Source organism: Neolamprologus multifasciatus, chromosome 20, assembly GCF_963576455.1.
Source record: "Neolamprologus multifasciatus chromosome 20, fNeoMul1.2, whole genome shotgun sequence".
NCBI classification, from domain to species: Eukaryota; Metazoa; Chordata; class Actinopteri; order Cichliformes; family Cichlidae; genus Neolamprologus; species Neolamprologus multifasciatus.
Genome location: NC_140458.1, coordinates 29,022,422 through 29,043,510, shown reverse-complemented (window position 1 = coordinate 29,043,510; position 21,089 = coordinate 29,022,422). Strand labels below are relative to the sequence as shown.

The 21,089-nt window shown below is 40.1% G+C and overlaps 1 protein-coding gene across 2 annotated transcripts; it reads right to left on the bottom strand.

The window, feature by feature from the left end:
- Positions 1–442: 442 nt before the first annotated feature.
- kif5aa (kinesin family member 5A, a) lies at positions 443–20,518 on the bottom strand. 2 transcript variants are annotated; one of them, XM_085145768.1, is made up of 29 exons: positions 19,885–20,517; positions 17,097–17,184; positions 16,933–17,006; positions 16,618–16,722; positions 16,383–16,431; positions 16,196–16,251; positions 16,026–16,113; positions 12,282–12,406; positions 12,013–12,117; positions 11,141–11,289; positions 10,359–10,507; positions 10,019–10,197; positions 9,735–9,803; positions 9,330–9,536; positions 7,888–8,034; positions 7,604–7,792; positions 7,282–7,399; positions 7,074–7,135; positions 6,388–6,497; positions 6,047–6,148; positions 5,855–5,915; positions 5,689–5,760; positions 5,060–5,164; positions 4,569–4,785; positions 4,302–4,476; positions 4,018–4,097; positions 3,812–3,851; positions 3,451–3,536; positions 443–2,987 (listed from the first exon to the last, which is right to left on the bottom strand). In XM_085145768.1, exons 1-28 carry the CDS (start codon positions 20,011–20,013, stop codon positions 3,458–3,460), a joined length of 3,129 nt encoding a protein of 1,042 aa, XP_085001894.1. In that variant the 5' UTR covers positions 20,014–20,517; the 3' UTR covers positions 443–2,987; positions 3,451–3,457. The 2 variants fall into 2 exon arrangements, with proteins under 2 accessions (XP_085001894.1, XP_085001893.1); XM_085145767.1 differs by having other exon boundaries at positions 16,933–17,184; positions 19,885–20,518.
- Between the last annotated feature and the right edge of the window lie 571 nt (positions 20,519–21,089).

The following is a 21,089-nucleotide window of genomic DNA, read 5'->3' as shown; positions in this document are numbered from 1 at the left end:
AGTGAGCTTCTATCACTTGAACAGAATTTGACAAATGTGTGTGAAGCCGCGTTCATACGGAGAATATCATCTAAACGACAATACAGTCGTTAGCGAATTGATCTATACTGACTTTACCATGACTCCACTGAGCAAGGTTTTGGTGTGAGAGGATATCAGTGCTTCTCCACTTTTTTCCAACTTCCAAACGTAATTTTCATATCATTGTTTTTGGCAGAGGATCCTTCCACAGTGACTTCATTTCCTCTTCAGGTCAGACATTGTACAAACAACTCAAAGTCACATCAACCCATCTCAGTTTTCACACAGAACAGTGAAAAAACAATTTGCTTTTCATTCCCCTTTAAAGATCCGTTTCCATCCACTAGGTGGCGCCCTTTTCGTCTGTCAGTGTGGGACTGCCTCACATGCTTCCCAGACCCAAATGACTGGCTCCGACACACTCCTTTCTACAAGTTTATTGAACTTTTTACTACAACACATACAATATAGCATAGTGATGAGTCGATATATACAGAGATTTTTGCCCGGTGATTCTTCACATATTCATGTTGACGCTACACTATAGGCATACAGAAATAAATAAAACAAACATTTGTCTGAACAAAGAGCGTGCGCATTTCTTTTGCATCTTACTATGTCATCTGCACGCTATTGTACTTACAGGATTAACAATATATAGCACATGTATTTAGATATGTTCAAATCAGATAACAGGTAACAATATAGTACACACTCCCCTCTAAATTCTGATTTATTACACTTAAAACATGATGTCCAATAGAGGGTCCACAGTAGGGTCTGACCAGGAGATTATTAAATTTTGAATGTAATGCGTGAGAAAAGAGATGTTGTATGTACAATTCTGTTATGTTGGAGTAAGATTTATCTTTTAATTCCCTTCCTTTGCTTAGCTTTCACTAGGACAAACAGATCTGATTGTTTATCAGCAGTTATATAGTTTTAAGTCTAGGGTTAGGAGGAAGACAATGGGGCTGGACCACGGTAGCTATGATTGGGAATGTGAAGCCCTGAGATGTTGTTAATGCCGGTAAAAGCATCAGGCTGAGCGGTGCTGTCACGAATGATCACATACATGAGAAAGATTAGGGATCGCATAAATGAGAACACTCCTGCTTGGATATTTTACATTGGGAACAAATCTGGTTATATATATATATATTAAAAAAAAACATAAATAAATTAAAATAAAATGTAGGATTAATTACCCTGTAAAGTGTGACACCAGATTCACTTTAATCCCTTTTATTCTGCTAAAAGCATAAAATCAAACTAACATTTTCAGTTTTTACTGGTTTTATTCAGCGATTCACCTTCATGCAAAAACATCCACTTGTCCGTTACACGCCAAAGCAACGCTGCTTTCTTCCATCCTGATTGGCTGGTCAGGATTTCTCACAGAAGACTAACAGCATAACCTGTCAAAGTGCTCCAGACTGGTGGCTGCTCAGCTGGAGACTCACCTGCAAACCCCCCCCAACCGCTGGACTTTTGAAACAAAAATGAACCACTAAATAGAATCCACGGATTTGCCAAATGTTGATATGTTTTCACATCACGTTTAGAGATCCGAATTCAAACAAGGCCTGTAGAACTTTAAATTAGAAGATGTAAACAGCATCTTAATCTAAATGATTTTTGCGAGCCCCTATTTTAGCCCAGCTCTGATCCTGTGACAAGATGGAGACAGAAAATGGGCATGAATGAACTTATGGAAGAGATAACGACAGCTCTGATCAGACATTTCAATCTACTTACAGGTGGGGTTTTCTAAAGTTGCAACTTTCTGTAGAAACTCTAAGATCTGTCCTCATTCTGCATTTGCAAGGATGATATCTTATCATAAAGTTATACGTTTATATAATAAGCAGCTCTAGAGGTAGTAGTTACAAATGTTTGCAGAGAATGTGTGTGAGTTTGATCATGAGAAGTCAATTCATATTAAGGCTTGGTTAGAAGACTCATAAAGTTTGACGTGGGGAAGGGGCCACATTAAATGGAACGTGGGCATCATTATCCAGAATGAAAAAGTGCATCAAAAGACTCCAACCTCATTGTATCCAAGCATTTACAAAAGGATTTCTCACTACAGACGGTTTGATTGAGCTGGGTTTCCCCTCACGTATTTTTTCTCTACTCATCTCTTACCTTAAAAGAAAGGATCCAGGTGTCATTTTTGCAATATAATGTGTTTAAAACACAACGACAACATCAAAAAAAAAGTCTTGGACTCAGATTTTGTTATCAAATGATAACCTAAAGCTCTGAAACCACAATCAGGATTAATGGAAACCCGCTCTCTCTTTCTGACATCTGTCGAAGTCGATCAGACTTGACTCGCAGCATACCAGCTCCCCGAATGGACTCATGACACAGGCAAAGATTGGAAAGCTAACCCGCTAAGTGACATGCACGCAGTGTGTGAGTCTTCTGTTACAAGCTGGTGTTGCATACTATACTCTTATTTATGACAGAGAAAAAGGTCATGTCTGCCTACAGTATGTCATCCATATGATGCCCTTAAGAAGATGTGTGCAGGGAGTGGGGAAGGCTGTGCATTCACACAAACAGTTGCTGGTCAAAAACCTCTACTGGAGTATACGGCACTATTATTTACAACATGTGTGTACTAACTGATCAGATATGGGGTCAGCCCCGTTTCAGTTCAACCACCCCGAGAGGTGATCAGCATCAGTGGCATGTGTTGAAAAATTGATTGGCTGGGGGCGTTCCTTGATTAAAAATATCGGATTTAATCCTGATTGAACTGAAAAGGACCGGACCCCAAACCTGAGGGCAAGTGTTCACCATTGGAGCAGGAAAGGGCTTCAACTAATTAGAAGACTACAGGGCTACAGATCTTGGTTGTCATCATTATCGGTGATGCAGTGCAGGGTTGAGGGGGCCAGGCTGCATGCAAATGGGAGGGGAGGGTCCGGTGGACGGGTACAGTGTTTGGTCATCTTCTGCAAAGAGACAGTAACAGGAAGTTAGAGTTCAGAGAAACAGAAGTCAATTCAAAGCTCTACTGATGATTAGGAACTAACTTTTAGGAATTTTTGCCATTAAAGAACATTTGTTGTGTTTGTTTGAACACATTAGATCAATATGATTATCATCTATTGTGCATCTGCAACCGATTATACAAACAGTAACATAAACTTGTAGACTGATTTTCTCAGCTATGATACTCATGTTTTACCCTGTCTACAGTGGTGGACTAGTTAGGAAGCAGGTGCAGTTGTAGCAAGGAGGCCATATGCTGATATTTCCTCCTCTTTGTAGGATTATTTTATCATAATCTCTCAAAAATACAGTATACTGATGAGGCTTTGAGTTATGACTGTTAAGGTAGGGGATTTGAGAATGAAGCGTCAGCGAGTGTCCGCAGAAAATTGTGTTTATGACTCAGTAGACTTTGTTAGTTACCAAGGTATTAACTTGCAGCAGTCTCCTGCTGAATCATGTAGTGCCTGTTTGAATCATCCACCTCGCTGCCACAGTGAACTTCACTCCTGTTAACGCAGATACACAAAAACAACACTGCATAACCAAATATATATCATCCTTATGTACCATTTATCACTCCAACTGGTTCCTCCAACAATCCACAAAAATCCACATCAAGTTAATTTGTGATTCTGGCCCAGTGTAAAGCTGGGATGCACACTAGTCATCCTGTACTCGATAAGCGGTTAAGAAAATGGATTGCACTCAAACTGCACACACATTTAATAAAATTAAGTAAAGCAGCCAAACTAACAAGAGAAACTGCGACTGATGTCCTCACCTGTTATCATTAATGTCTCTGGCTTCACTGATGCTGTTACCTGTTGGAAACAAGACATAGTTTTATCAGTTTGTTTGCAGTAGCATTAAAAATAAGAAAAACTGAGCTGCTGACAATATTTGTATTGTGTTAAAGCCCAACTACCAGAAGTGCCATAGTAGGTGCATTCAAACACGCACACACACACACATTTAGATTGTACTTACCGTTGTCAATGTTGAGTGGGTAGGATTCCAGTATGTCCCCATTATATCTTCCTGCTCTGTAGCCCAGTGCTGTGGAAACTCTGTGGAAAACCCCACAGAAGAAACCATAGAGATGCACAATTATACATTTGGCCTCACATTCAGTAGCAAACTTGAACAAAACAGGATGCTTAATTTTTAAGATCAATGTAGATTCTCAGTGACCTTAAAAATCAATCATAATAATGTGTGTTTACTATCTACTATCTGCCTGGAAAAGATGAAGAAAACTGATTTAAACTCACGTGTTGTTCTGGACAGAGTTGGGATTGCAGCTGACACTGGTGGACTGCTGTGGTGTCGCGTTACTCTGGAAGAGGGCATTGCTGTAGGTGTTGGCGTGTTCAGTAGCACGGATGTAGGCGTAGAACGGGTTGGTGGGAGAGCAAACGGTCAGCTGTTTTGGTCTCACTGGCTTAGCTGTCGGGATGAAAAAGCGATGTAAGACAGGGTACAGCTGCAAGGAAACTGGGTCACTGGGCTGCAGAATTAAGCATCAAGAAGTGCAGTACCGATCTGTGCTGCATGGGGGCGCCTCATGGCATTCTTTGCCCTCATTGCATCTTTGATGCGGTCAACCTCCTGCTGGTAGCGACGGCGGTCCATCATGGCGCCCTCTTTGGCATCCCTCAGTGCAGTCTCCAGGGCCTTAACTCTCTCAGCAGTAGACCGAAGACGTTTCTCCAGCTTTGGAAGCTCACAGCGCAGATCTGCATTGTCACGAACCAGCTGGAGAGAATTTTCAGTCTGATTAATTCATTCACAAACTGTACCTTTTGGACATAATACAGTTCTGTGTATTCAAAATCGCATTCTATGCTATATGCATTAAGTTTGTGTACAAGAATGTGCAGCTTGTGCAGCATTTTAATTATTCTCCAAAACTGCTTTGTGGCTAAGAATCAAACCATCACAACCGCAACTGAGATCTAATCCAAGCCCGTCTGCAGCGCAGGTTTGCATCAGTAAAACTTGTAACTGCTCTCATTTCTGGGTCATTCACCTGTTTGTGAACCTTTGTAAGCTGGTCCAAGTTATTCTCAAGAAAGGAAATCTTCTGCTTCTGGGTGCAAGACCCCCCGCTATCATCAGGTTCCATTTCGGAACTCTGCAGAGGAAAACGGAGACAACTGGTGAGATTTTATTTTGTCCCAAATGGCTGTAATACCTGCAGGGGTTAAGGGAGGCTCACAGAAGTTTTTCATTTAAATTGTAGTTAATCTACTACTAAAAGAAGAGCTTAAAATTGGGTTTGAAGCTGTCTGATCTCAGCTCTCTGCAGGCCTTTTGTCCCAGCTGTTCTGCTTTTTTAAAAGCTTAAGAATTTTTGTTAATCAGTACAAACTTTAGTCTAAAAATTTTACAAGATCTGACCAAAAACATGAACAGTTCATTCCGTATGGTGACACCCATGATGGATTGTTTGACTAAATGCTTTTGTCTAGTTTTACCCAGAAAGGACATTTCTTCATGCAACATATCAAATATTGAAGAGGATTAGAGGGATTAAGGATGCTATTGTTTTTCCTACTCAGGTTTAGCAGGCAATATTAAGGTCACAGACCTCTTAAAACCCTATTAGCGTGTTTTTTAAAAAAAAGAATTCCTTTCATTTATGACTCGATGCCTTACTTTTTTAACTCGCGACGTGAGGTCTTGAACGAACAGCTTGCGCAGGTTGTGGAGGGTCTGGAGTTCGCGGGCCTGGATGACAGACAGATGGAGAGGAGGTTAGATAGGTAGACATCTGTGGATGATGTGAAATATGAAGCAGAGAGGTAGTGATAGTTTTACTCACGACAGTCTCCTCCAGACCCTTCAAGTCCTGTTTGGTCTGCTCATGGCGCTCGTGCAGGAATCTGACAGAAAAAGCAGAAGCATCATTAAAGATAAGAATATGTCTTATCTTTATCATAACATATCATATTAATGTATCGTTTTGAGTGCACTTTATAGGAATCTGAGAACAAAATGACCCCTGAACACTTACGAGAGCTCCTCCAGGCGTTCGCTCTTGGTACTGTCCTGGCTCTTCAGGCGTTCGAAGTCAGCACGGACCTGAGCCAGCTCCAGTTCCAGTTTGGAGTTACGACTGCATGCATGAGGTTTAAAAACACAAACAAGAAAAAAAAACATGTTCAGAGACAGCAAGACAAACAGGAAACAGAAAAGCATTAAAATACTTCATCAATACACACCAAACTGAATTGTTTTAAATATAACAGCAAATTTCTGTGTATTTTTAATATACTGTCATCTTCAACAGTGTTAGCATGTAAGGAATAAGAAATAAAAAACATGTATGTAAAACAAATAAAGATGACTACAGACTCAGTGATATCATCAATAATCCTCTGCTTCTCATTGATCTCATCCCGCAGGCGGGCCAGCTGCTTGTGGTGGAGACCACGGTGGGACTCTCCCTGATGACGAAGAGCTTTCTGGAAAAGGAAAAACAAAAAAGGAAGAGCGCCTCTTTAAAGATGCTGACCTATAAAATCTCACACTTTGAAGAAGAATGTGTTAAAATCCTGCACACACTGTTTGTGTCATTCACACATGTTGTGTTAAACTGTGCCCTAAATATGGTTTTAAAAAAATGACAGAAAGAAAGAAAGAAAGAAAGAAAGAAAGAAAGAAAGAAAGAAAGAAAGAAAGAAAGAAAGAAAGAAAGAAAGAAATGACAAACAACATGTGTTATATTGTCATTATTGTGCTGCTGTCTTCAATTGGGACATCATTGCCCTTAACTAGATATGCTGATGATTAAGGACAAAAAGTAACACATCTGTTCTGAGAGTGCAATATTTACTTCAATCACCTTTGCATTAAAAACTGAAAATGAGCAAAAAGGCTCTGTTAAGCACAGTGAGCGCGGTCACCATAATAGATCCCACTAAAAGCCCCAAAATACCAGGTCAGACTGGAATAATACGCACTTTGAATGTGTACTGGACCCAATGTCAGAAATGTACTCAGTGCTCTGCATTAAATTCTTTCCTAAGGAGGCTTCTTACCTTCACATTTCCATCCTCAGTCTCACCCTTCTCTCCATCCTTCTCCTCAAGCAGGGAGTTATCTTATAGAAGCATAAAATAACAAATTCGACCAGTATGAGCAATTTCAGCAAAGGTTTTAGTCACATATTAATATTTTTACACCATAATTTTCTGTGTGTATGTGTGTGTGTGTGTGTGTGTGTGTGTGTGTGTGTGTGTGTGTTACCCTGGTCTTGCAGCTTGGCCAGCTCCTCGCTCAGGGAGTCGTGGCTCTCCTCCAGCTGTCTCTTCTTCTGCTCCACACTCTGCATGTACTCTGTCAGAGAGCGGATCTTTGCCTCATGCTGTAAAAAGACAAGTGTCGCCCCATCCCAGGACATCAGAGACATAATAACTCAATCTCTGCTAACAAGAAGAGATATCTTAGATATATTATTTTCTACATTCTGTCTGTTTCTTTTTATCTCACACCCACATATGTTCTCATAAATCCATAAATCATCAATTTCACTCTATTTTGTGATGCCTCATCATATCCTATCTCTCACCTGAGAGATAAGGAGCTGGCAGGAGGAAAGCTCCCTTCCAGTCTCTTCCATCTTGCGGTGGCACTCCAGCTGCATGTTCTCCAGCTGACGGCAACGCTTCACCATGCTCTTCACCTCCGACTTGATCTTGCTGATGTAGAGGCGGGCCACAGTGAACTCCTCCTCGATTGCACCACTGATCTCCACTGGCTAAGTGTGAAAATGAAAGCAATATTTTTCTTGTTAACAAGAATTTCTCCATCGGTGCTTGATACTCTAAATGAAACCTCTGTGATCGTGCTCACCAGCTTTATCTCCCCATTACCCACGATGGAGCTGAACTCGCTGAGGTCCCTCATCAGCCCGTTGAGGACCTCAGCTATGCGTTTGCGCTGCTGACCGCTCACCTCCTGCATACGAGACAGCTCTGCCTCCAGCTCCATCAGACTGGCCTGTAAAATAAAAGAAGGTGAGCACCTAAGGAGAACTAAAGCCTTTGTCAGAAAACATTTAATTGCATCTGGACCTTCATTAAAAATACACAAATGAAAAATCTGCAGACTGGCTGAAAAACTTTGGGAGAAAGTCAAGATTAAGATTAAGATTTACTGTATGAGAGGAATACTAATGAGTCATACTCAAGACCACAGAGCTCTAAACTTATCGTATTGCTGTGGTGCCGCCTACCGTTTAGTGTGAGATACATTAAGGTCCATAAATACTTGGATAATGACTCAATGTTATTATTATCAGGATGTGATTGAAGTGCAGGCTTTCAGCTTAAATTTACCTAGTTCAACAAAAGCATTGCATTTACTTTTTAGGAATTACAGCCATTTTTATCCAGTCCCCCACTTTCAGAGGCTGAGAAGTAATTGGACAAACTAAAATCATTTTAAATCAAAGCATTGTTTTTAATAATTGGATGAAAATCATTTCCAGCCAATCACCAAATGCTGTGTTTCCTTCCTTGAGATGCTCTGTCAGGTCTTTACTGCAGCTTCACCTTCAGCTGCTGCTTCGAGTCATTATCCATTTGTATTGTGAAAGGCTGTCCAATCACCAGAGAGTATAGGCCTGTAGACTCTTGGATTCATTCTGCTACAGATATCAGCAGTCACATGATCAATAAACACTAGTGACCTGGTTCCACTGGCAGTCATAGCATTGGCCTCAGAGAGAATATGATGTGGCCTGAATCACAAGCTTGTTTTGCTCCTTCATACTTTAACTGATGGTTAATTTTATGGGTTTTCAGCCTAATTATGGCCTTCTTTACTTGCACTAAAAGTTCTCAGGACCTCGTATTGAGAGCTCCAGTGAAAAGCTATAAAATGTAATTCAACACTTGGAATCAGCATCTTATATTTCATCAGAAAATTGAATAATGAGGGACTAGGCTTTGAAAAGGGGGTACTGTTAGTTTTTTTAAACTCTTGGCATTGAAGTTGAAAGTCTGCACTTTAATGCCAACTAGGTTATTTAATTTTACATCTACTATGGTGATGTACAGAGAATAATTACAAAAATTATTTCACTGTTCAAAATCTTTTAGATTTAGAAATCAAACAATTTTTGACTCCTATACAACTCCTGCAGTGTTTTCCCCTTGCGGTGCTGCTACAACAGGTGCTTGTCTCTGCAGTGCAACGAGGAAGCAAGCGGTTCCTTCTGTTCCCCCTCCTGTCTCTGAATTCAGATACCGTTCTGTTTGTCTCAGTAAATCTGTCGCACTCCAAACATTTACCATTTTCTGGGACAGTTGCTCAGCCAGCAGCTGGTTTTGCAGGCCCTTCTCCTCCACTTCCTGGCTCTTCTGGTCATAGTTGATGGCAAGTTCCTCCAGAGCTTGCAGCACCTCCTTCACCTCAGCCTTGGCGCAGTCGCTCTCCACCTGCAACCTGCCGAGTTCAGCCTGGACTTTGTCCCCATCACCCCTGGATGAGGCCAGAAGCTGAAGAATGGGAGGTAATAAAAAGAATGGGAGATAACAAGGAAGATAGAGGCAAATGTGGGCATTAAGGTAAGATCTTAGAAAGAAAACAAGCTGCTTAAAGCTTAAATTTTAGAATTAACAAGTATCCTCACACTCACAGCATGCGCGCTCATACAATGTGGATATGTTTGTGTGACTGAGTTTGTGTGATCTCACCTCATCCTGGTCCAGCATCTGCTGCTTCAGTTTCTCCACCAGCTGGCACTGAAGGTTGATCTCATCATCCTGCACACACATGATGGTATCATAAACACAAAAAGTCCATACTCTGTCACTTGGATGTCTCCAATATATAAATCAATAATTAAACATTAAATGGAAGTAAACAGGACCCCGAAAACATTTTGTTTCAATTATAAAATGTACACCATTGTCTTTACCATGCAAAACAGCTAAGAGCAACAGACTGAAGGCACTGTGTGAGGAATGTATGCGAGAACCTTATCATCCAGCTGCTTATACAGCTTGCGGATCTCCTCCTCATACTTCTGCCGCTCCTCCTCAGAAATGCGAACCACAATGGAGGAGGTGTCATTGTCCAAAATGGGACGCTCCTCCACAGACTCGATACGGGTCACTATTTCCGATGTAGTCCTCTCAGTCTCGGGCACATCTTCTCCTAAATGGTAGGAAAAAGTGAACAAAGAAGACACATTACAATGTTGCACTTTAGTTTGTAATGTCAGCACAGAAGAGTTGGAGGTACGCAGCCTTTAAGTCCCCTCCCCACACACCCCCACACCCCACCCGCCACCCACCAACACCTATATTTGTTCTGACCGTTTCTCCAGCGGTTGAGCTCCGACTCCAGCTTCTGAATGGTCTCCTTCAGGGTCTTGTTCTTCTCCTTCTCCTTCTCGTACTTCCTCTTCCACTGCTCTGCTGTCAGCTCCAGGTTGATTGAGGCGGTGTTCCTGATGGTCTTGGCACTGTGAGAGAGAAAGGGCTGATTATGTTATGTTCAACAGTCCTACTGAGTCCAAAAACTGTCCAAAAACTGTCCAAAAACTCCGCTTTACAGTTGTAATATGACCCCAAGGTAACATGAAACTTAACAGTCACAAAAAGCAAATAATGTTTCACATTTTTTAAAATATCAGGTAATAATTTGGTCTTCTGTATTGGTTTTATAGGTCATGCTCAAAATAGTTTGTTGCCCTGATTTTAAAGGATAATCTTCCCTGCTGAAAAATGTGACAACACATAAACACAGTATAAACACATTTCCTAGTTTACCTGCTATTTTAGGAGTTAAATTATAATATTTACCTGTTATTTTATCTGTCCCTCTACTCCTTGCTGAACCTGAGATTGGACTATTTAACTGTCATGTGTAAATCTACATTTGAAGTCAAGCATGAATATCATATCAAGTAGGTTAAGATGACAACATGTTGCTGAAATCATGTTTTCCAGCGCTGCTTTTGAAGGGTTAATGTTGTATAACTACACTACTTCATGCTAAAAAAATATGTCTGCATGTGAAGAAGCAAAACACATTTTACTGGTTTAGAAATAAACATCTAACATGACGTGTGATTTAAATCCACAGAGGCATCTACCGTTGTCCAAACATCAGAGTTGACTTGGTCTCAGTATCGTTGTAGCTGGAGGGAGAGCAGCAGATGAACATGGTGGTGCGACAGTTACCGCCGAGGGAGTCCTGCAGGATGCGGGTCATTTTGCTGTCACGGTACGGCACGTGAGTTTTCTACAGGACAGAGTAGGGATGATGAGAGAGAGTGATTAGAAGAAAAGAGAAAAAGATCAAGAGAAAACCAAGCAACATAAAGCATAAGAACTGCCAGAACACTGCTTCATTTACTTTTGCTTCTTGATTTCATTTTAATCGTGCAAAAATTCATCAGCATAAATTCAGCAAACATTGCCCCTCAGCTTTTGGATTCTTAACCAGGACTGGAACTGCTTTTTAACGTGCCAGATTGGTTGTGCCATATCCAACTACTCTGAAAATTAGCAGGCATAGTTTTGGCATTTCATGGCCAAATCTGGTGAGCTGGCAGGAATGAAAGAGAAAAATCATGAGTGTGGATAATGAGCAGGTCAACAGGCAGACAGTTGGTGTCCATGTGTGTTAGAAATGAGGTAAACAAAACACTTTATAATGTAGAGAGTGAATTACACATGTTTCAGTTTATTTAAAGTCACTAAATTCTAGAATAAAAATAAGGTTCACTGGTGGAAAACCTAATTATTCTTCTCTGTATTTAAATTTCAGTTTAATTGACTCCTTAAATATAAATCAAAGCTGGAAGTATAAACCATTCTTCTATGTTCCTAAAAAAGTTTAACATCAAAGTCAAAGGAGCAGGAGCCCAGCTTAAAAATACAAATCCTTTACTGTAAATCACAAATTGTTATTTTTGAGGCACACCGTCCCATGGAGATAGTGGAAAGAGTGAAAATAGCTCACCGTGCCCTCAGCCAAGGCAGAGATGACATTTCCGAGAGCCGAGAGAGACTTGTTGATGTTTTTAGCCTCATCCAGGACGGCACCTGCAGCTCCGGTCTTACTGACCTGGATTAAAGAAAAACAGGGAGCGAATGAAATCAAAGAACGGAGAATGTGATGGAAAAATAGGCTTACTCATTACCTAAAACTGCAATGTGAACAAAGAATAATGTAAAATAATCACACATTAGTCACTACAAGCAGCTTCATTTACACTGAGTCTTTCATACCTTCTCACTGCCAGCCAGATCCACCAGGTACAGTTTTCCACACAGCTTCTGCTCCGTCTCCACGTGCTCCTGCTTGATGTTGATCAGGAAGATGCTGTGGCTACGAGAGCTGTGCTCATTCATGTCTACACAAACAACGACAACACAACATTCAGAGAAACATCCATTTTCTTCCGCTTATCCAATTCAGAGTCACAGGAGGGCTAGAGCCTAACACAGAGAGACAGCCAACCAGTCACACTCACAATAACTACAATACTGTGAATCATCCTTTCTGCTGATGGAAGACTATTACACTTCAGTCCTAATCATGCTTTAAGAAAAAAGAAAAATTGTGTATTATGTGCTATATGTTATTATAACACATTAACTCAGTTAAGGAATAATACTTTTGTGTTTTACACGATGGCTACTATGATATAAACCCCATTTTAGACAACTGAGTGCCACTAAAGTCACCCCAAAGGAACCCATCAGTAACACTGCAGGACTAAGAATGAACAGTTATTTAAAAACTACCTTGTCAAAACCATTACCAAAAGCATTACCCAGAACCCAAGCTCATCACTGACTGCTGAGTCAAGAATTTGTTGGTGATAACTAATATAGCCCAAATTTACAAACAATGGGCTAAAAATTCTGTTAATTTTGTATACTGTATACTAAACTTGTATATTGTCTTCTCAGGCTGACTTCGCTTCAGGCATTTCAATGCATTTCGTTCTCTAGAGCTCATCTTTTTATTTTTTAAATAACCAATCAATAAAGAGTAATTCAGGGGTGGATCTTAAATCTTTCACATTTTGTCAACCAGACCAGCCATCACTGCAGGACAGCGGTATCAGCATTTCACAGAGAACAGGCATCAAACAGCACTGATCTAAAAGCTTCTCGCCTCTCAGACGGAGTTCAGGTTTCTCTGCAGATGATATCTGAGGGCATGAGCTCAGCGCAGTGCCGAGTGTCGGCCCATCAAACTGTTATCAGCACACCGTTCTGCAGCACAGTGAGTCAGCAGCCATCGACAGGAAGCAGACAACACTGTGGTGCTCAGCATCACAGGCTATAGTAAGTCCTGTCCACTGCTGTTTCCATCCAGGCTGTTTTACAGGACAAATTGTTATAAATGATCATTTTTACCCTTTACCACTAGTGGACACACTATATTTTGCTATGACCGATGTCTACATTCTTTCCATTTAAAGTGCCTCATAAGGAAATTTGCTGATTATCTCTCCCTCAAACAACCAATAATAAACAACAATAGAAAGTCCACAAACTATTTTAACTTGTACTGTCTATGTACTGCTGTTATTGAGCTGCTTGAGGATGCTACATAGATAAGATTTAAATGAGGAATAAACAAGTTTTTGTCACTTTTTGTTTGAGTGGAGGAACTCTTCTGACAGAGCGCAAGCTGCAGGTCAGTGAAAAGTGTGTGTGTCGGGTCAGACAGTGTTTTATTAGCCTGTCTGCTAAGAGACTGCTCACAGATCAGCTCAAAGGATGGATGCCTGAAGCCGCCGATACTATGGAAAAAGCAATAAACTAGCTTTTTGACATGTCCTCCCTGTTTTTATATTGGCAGCTCAAAATGATTTAAACTGTTTGAATGGAGAGACTTTGCATTTTGAAACAAAGGATGAGAAAAGGCTTATAGAGCAGGGCAGCACAACTTTTTGTTCTGCATCAGACTATTGATTTGTTTTTTCATGGAGGTTTTTAAGTCCATTTACTACATTATCACCCCAACAAACAGCCTTCCGCTTTATCGACTTTCCAGAAGTTTTGGACGTCTCAGGGCTCTATAAAGTGGCCCAAGATGCTTACCTCTGTATTAGCATTGAAAAACGCATGAATTAGATTTCTGGAATATTTTACCATGTTTGCAATCTGTGATAACTGCATACACAGACCTCTTATGTTAGTGTTTTTACAGGAATTTTGGTCCTTTGTCTTCAGTTTCAAGACTTAGATGATAGAAAGTCTGGGGTTTTTTTTACCCTTTTTTTCATTTGTTTTATCACATGGCATATTTAATTTATTTTATGCTGAATGGGACTTTTTACTCTGACCTACATTCATATTCTTGCTACACTACCTACATGCTGAGATCATCAAATTACTATTTACAAGAAGGCTGACTGCAGTTAATTAAAGGCACACACTAGGAAGGAGGAATGTTAAAATGAACTACAAGCCATTACAAAAAGGCAGAACCGCAGATTAAAATGTGAACGAATTTGTATTTTTCCACATCACTAGATAAAGTGTTTTTGACCAGAGTACAGCTCATTTAACTTTATAATATCGGTTTAACTGATATTCTCTGTTTTTAAAAAAAGCACTAAGATTGGAAAAATGTTGGCAAATGTTCTCCTGAAAGGTTGGAAATGATCACTTCTAAACTTCAAGTATTCCATTTTAACAAGACAAGATGGCTGTTTTTTTAGTCCACGCTGTCTCACAGATTTTTTCACATTTACAGCAAACTAATGGATCAACATACAAAGGTACTGCTTTATTTCTGAACTACAGACGATCTGCAGTAGGCGGTAACTTAAAAATCCATTTCAATCACTTTGCAGAAAAGCCCATTTTCAAAAGATTTCACAGAAAGACTTTGTGTGTACTAACACACACACACACACACACACTGAGGCACAAAAGCATTAACTCTGAATGGCGGAGATCTGTGCAGGCTGAGATTTATAAGTGTGGAGCAGTGCTGATGTTTTTTGTTTGACACAGAATCCCAAAGCAGATCTGACCTCATTCTTTTCTTTTAGTCTGCAGTGGAGTTCAGCTCTGAGTCAGCACACAACCCACAGAAAAGCAAAACACACGCACACACACACACACACACACACACACAGAGTTGTGATTTTTTGGAGCGATATTTATCACCAGGGTTTCTTTATTATTTTTTAAATATTGCTCGGTAAAAATCTATACTGCTAAATATTTAAGACATACTTACAATCCTGCAGAAATTTTAATGTAATAAATCCCAGGGCTTAGTGGCAGTAAGCTCAGCTGTTATTTTTTAGCTATTTTTATTATATACTGCAGTGAGATTTTACGCCATGAGACTAAATAATCAGCTTCACCTGTAAAATCTGTATGTTGGACACATCAGTTGCTTACATTTTTATTACCCGACAACACAGGTGTGAGTCAGCAGCACTCAGGTCGATACAAAGTACTAGAATTACAGAAAAGGTCAAGTTATGGTTCCGGTGTTTTGGTAGTTTAATAGCACTAATCAAAGAAAACCAATTAAATTTACAGGAGGAGCAAAGTGCAGCAGCTCCTGATGCTTGTTATGACTTTATTAAAATAAAAATTTTCTTTCCCAATTTGTTATTGTCATACAAACCACTTCATCTATCACAATTGCATCACATTATGAAATGCATATAACAGAACCTAATTTCTGCGAAAATGAGTGAGGCTTTTTGTGATAATGCACAATAACATGCTGATTACATAACACATTAACAGGCCACATGAACTCAGCTGCCATCTCATGCATCACTAACAAGTCCTGAGAGCTAATATTAGCAACAGTGAGAAACTAGAACTGGTATTCTGGTACGGAGCAGTAAGAAATCAGAAACGTTACAGAGTAAACATTCAGATTTGTCTTTTTGTTACAGTATTATATATAAAAATTATGGGGGGAAAACATCAGTCAGGACTGTATTACTCATATGCATCTGTAACGCAAAGATAAAGACTCACTAGTCACAGCAACGTGGCGGTTATTTTTGCCCTCATCAATCACATCCATAACTTCATCAGGGCTTGAAACGAAGCGCTCAGTGCATCCCTAAGGACAGGAGAGGAGAGGAGTAGCATATTATCATTTACCTGATGCAGCCCATGAACAGATATTCAGGTAGGACACCTACCTTCACATATGGCACCCTGTTCTTATCCTCATGAACAGACAGGTTGGTCTTTGTCACTAAAAAGTAAATAAAGGAAAATCAATGACTTTTTTGGAGGATATTTTAGAGCAAACGAAAAATGCTGCACTGGTTAATCACAGTGGTAAATCAAAATAAATTGATGTGAGTTATTTATTCTAATACTAACCGTCCAGGAGATCACGGATTTTATCCATATAGATCTCAAAGTAGGAAACCTGTTGGAGAAGAAAAAAAGTTTCCTCATATGGAAAAAAAAAACCTTTATTGTTTGAAGCGGGTTTTCACGCCTGCAGAAAATTACTTATTAAAAGAAGGCATGTCCAAACAAAGCTTAACACAGTGAAACAAAAACATAAACATAATACAAGATAAGACATCAACGCATGTAACAAATGTGACACCTTGATGTGGAATTCAAGGTTTTCATCCATGGCAAAGATGTGATTGAAAATGTCCTCGGCGATGCGAGGAATGATACCCATCTGGTGAGGGTCGTGCAGCTTGCCCTGCAACAGGAAATTGTGCATGTAATTACATGTGAGACACAGCCACACAGTAAAATCTAGTTTGATATATTTCCTTCATTATAATAATGCCTTTAAATTTCCATAAATTCTCTGGTAAATCACCATCCATAAGAGGAAAAATGGGTATGTAACAAAGAATCAGCATAATAGCCCAACATTCAAAAAAATGAACATTAAAAGAAAATTTACCTCCATAGTGTGAGTCTTCCCGGAGGAGGTTTGTCCATATGCGAAGATAGTGCCATTGTATCCACACAGCACATCTATAAACAAGAAAAAACAAGAAAATGAGGTTACGCAACATGCGTTCATTAATTTGAAGAATTGTAATTTATTTAGCAGCTCATCCATACCTTTCACGATCTGCTTGGCACAGGTGTTGTAGACCTGCTCCTGGGTGGTGTTGGTTGGAAACACCCGATCAAACGCATAGGACTTTCCCTGCATAGACAAGGAACAAGAACAGAAAGGTCATAAAATCCTACTGAAGTACAACTAATGGTTCAAATGAATGTATCCTTTGTTCCCGACCAAGCATTAAGGAAGAATGACGGTGCATAAAATTTTAATAAAAATTTTAATAAGAGTTGCTTTTTCCATGACATTATCCATACTATAACTGAGCCACATCTGTGAAGGAATGTTCTAAATTACTCACGTACAAATTAGAGAACAGAGTCACCGAGTGCTGAGGTGCATAGTGCTTAAAAGTCTCCAACACTCTGGAGGTTTGGAGCAGTTACTGAGTCATTAATATCAGCACAAAACTGTGTGCCAGGAGCTTCGTGGGTTTCCATTGGCCGATCAGGTCCTGTAGGTGTACGTGTGTAAATCAAAGGTGAAACAGAGTCTGAAATGCAGTTGTGTAAAAATGCCTCTTGGTGGATGTTTTATACCACAGAGTAAAATAGTCAGAGACATATTTCATCCTTGATGTAGCATCTTCATATTACTGGCTGGGCGTACTGAAATGCTTTATTTCTAGCATCATGCTGTATATTGTACTACATACGAAAACTAAAATGTAAATATGAAAACTTCTAAGTGGGTTAAGTACTAAATTAATTCTTGGTTGGATACAGCAAATTTCTTAACAGCTGACGATTACAGTTGACAGTTTAATGTTTGAACAGACCAAAGCTAGCTGTTTCGCCTCCAGCTTCAGCATTGACCTGCTAAATGGAACAAAACTCTAGTTAATAATTCCAGTTTAATTGCTGAAAGTGATAAATGCTCAGAGTTTGCTGCCCAGTAACAGAGATTCATCACACTCTGAAACAGAAAACAGGAGCATATCTTATGGCTTATTATAAAGGTATTACATAAATGCAAGCATAAAATCTAATGATGAACAGGTAGCTGGACACAATGTAAAAAAACAAGGGACAAAAATCATCCAAATGAAGCTCATATCCTGTTTATATAAGTCTAAAATTGAGTCTGTATTTTGTATTTTTTAAACGTTGTCCTCATGATAGATCGGTTCCTCCTAAAACCCACAGTCACTGTGTGAGACACTGACGAGTGACTCAGCCCAGACAGGCACGGCTGCAGAAACCAGGCTAATAAAACCCTGAATGTCACCATCCCATCTGAGGCACAGTCCACAAAGCAACGCAGAATGATGCTGCCAGAACATGAGCTGTAGAAAATGTCATTAACAAATTGACTCATCTGCATACCACCCCCACGCCAGCATGATTGAATAGAGAGACAATTCAGTCCCAGGATGAGGGAGGTTGGGAGGGATGAAGGAGGCACACAAAGAGGCATAAAAATGGAGATGGGAGGACAAATGGAGATGAGCATTGAGACAGTAACGACAAAAGACTGAGAGAAAAACACCAAAGCGGGATGAGATAGTTGATAAAGCCAGAATGGGAAGCGCAAAAAAGGTGGAGCCAGAAAGGAGATAAAGCAGGTCAGTCAGAGATGCCTGAGCTCACTGAATGATTATTGATCATCTCTATGGGCAATTAGAGGGATCAGTTTCTGGCTCTACTGTACAGCATCATGCTGAGGGGAGAGAGGAAGGTCAGGATGAGATATTTCCATTACTGGTAGACAAGATTTCAACATGATTCCTCCCTCTACATATTAGATACGTCATTTGTACTTTAATTAAAATACTAAAATTACATAAATACATTGAAAAAGCACAAATATTTCTTTGAAGTCAGCGTCTCGTATACTGAATATGGCAGACAGTTAAGGGTGCATTAACTTTCTAGTTTCCAGTGGTTTCTTTAAACTATGTAATTTTCATTAGACATTCAAGCAGTGTTGTTGCAGGCACTGTAATAAGATGACATTGTTGGCTATAAAAAATAATTTTAGGACATATTTTTTGTTTGTTTAACCTCAATAAAAAACAATTAAAAACAGCAAATGATAGATATGCAGCTTGTTCAGGTTTGGTTCCACCCAACAACCCTTCATCTGTCTTCTAAGCTGAAACATCTACTGCTTCAAGCATCTGCTGAGTAATAAACACAACAGAAATTAATTCAGTCTTGTGTTTTGCATATAAACAGGCCACGTTTTCTACTTCGGCACAGCAAAAGAAAAAATGATAAAAATAAGAACAGAAACATTTTAAATCAATAAATAAAATGAAAAGCAAAGATGATCCTGGGCAATACTTTACATTTATTTCCCTTCATTTATATACAGGTAACAGTTTATAAATTAAGGGCTCTTATATCTCCCATGCAGGAAAATAAATATATAGGAAAATAACTTAAATGTGTATGTCATATACAGTTTGGAACATGTCATGTCACCATCTATGTCTCTTTATAAATGTGCCATAAAATGTTTAATGATGGTAAACTAAAGTAAGCATGATGATGGGCCTGATGTGTGTCATTCATAAGCAGCACGGTGCAGTCCTCAGTCAGCTGATGTAGGAGGCCAGAGTGCGCATTTTATCAATGTTAGCTACATAAAAGCCATGGGTACTTGTTATGCTAGGTGAAAGGACAATTTAACGGTAAAAAAAAAAAAAGGGGGGGGGGGGTCACCGTTCCTCCCCTGAATATTGTGTTTTCCTGCTGATCTACAATCCAAACAGATGGGCCGGGCTGATGATTTATTGATGGAGGGCCTTCCTGCACAACAAAGCGCCTTCTTTTTACTCACCCCGACGACGACGGTGTCATCTCCTTGGAATTTGGGTAGAAACTGGTCCCCACGTAAAATCTCCGACTGATTTAGAGGACGAAAGCGACACAGCACTTTTATGTTGCATTCCGCTGGGGCATCGGCCATTGCGCAGATTCAAGGTGGAGGATGCTGCTTTCTGCTGAGAGGAAAGATGCTGCTGACGCTGGAGGCGATTAGATCTTGGGCCTGATCTGTGCGTCTGAATAAGCTCTGAGTGATGCGCGCAGGATCCGGTCGTTTTATATCGAGGCGGCTTTGAGGATGGCGGATAGGTCGGCCTGTTTCTTACCCTTACCGGCTCAGAGAGACGATAATAAATTTATGCGCAGCTGGACGGTGTTTTCGTGTCGCAGTGAGGCGGCCAAGCTAAATTGGATGTCAAGGCGCAAAACAACCCCCTACATCATTAAAACAATGAGCTCTGAAGCGAATCGATTGCCCCTGCTGGTTTGTTTCTCGCTTGTCGGTTCCTTTTGTGTTGTTTCGTCCCTTCCCGTGCAGGGGCGGCGGTGGGTGTGCGTCTGGCCGGTTGAAGGTGAGATGCTGCTGGAAGGGCAGTGAGGTAAAGCTGCTGCTTGATCGCCCTCCTTTGGTCGCCACAGCGCCTCCTATCTGTAATCCGAGGAAGGGCGTGGTCTGCATCCGCCTCTTTAAAGTGGTACCCACAGCCTCAGCATCACCAAGGCCCAAGGTGAGGCGTCACATCTGAACAGAGGATCCAGGAATAACTTTGTTCTCATATACATCACAAATAGTCGTTGGCTCTCATCCAAGGAATGACTGTACTGCTTGGAAAGCCATATGAAACGATTTGGGGAAGAGAGATTATTGATTAAGGGATGATTAAGCTTCAGCTTAAAGTGGCATTACAGGCCAGGGTGATGCAGCAATATGTCCAGACAGCACATTGAATGTCAGAAACCTGTAATTAACACTGAAAATACAACTACTATGGAGTTAGGCTGTTTTAGTATTATAAAATATGGCCTGTCTGCAGAAACACAGGAACCATCTATATGAGCTATTTGCAAGGTTCTGGTTTTGTGAAAACTGACTGAAATCGAACTGTGGTTTTTCTTTTAGAGTAGTCACGTATGTTACTTATGTATATATATTTTTTCTATGTTTATGTTACATCTATCTATCTCTATAACTTTTTAAAGGATATTAAGAAAGTGTTT

Coding starts and splice junctions, on each gene's coding strand:
- kif5aa (XM_085145767.1), bottom strand. CDS start 20,013: ATGGCCGATGCCCCAGCGGAATGCAACATAAAAGTGCTGTGTCGCTTT. Junction 17,185..19,884: donor ATGACACCGTCGTCGTCGGG/GTGAGTAAAAAG, acceptor TTGTCTATGCAG/GGAAAGTCCTATGCGTTTGA. Junction 16,114..16,195: donor ACAGGGTGCCATATGTGAAG/GTAGGTGTCCTA, acceptor TCCTGTCCTTAG/GGATGCACTGAGCGCTTCGT.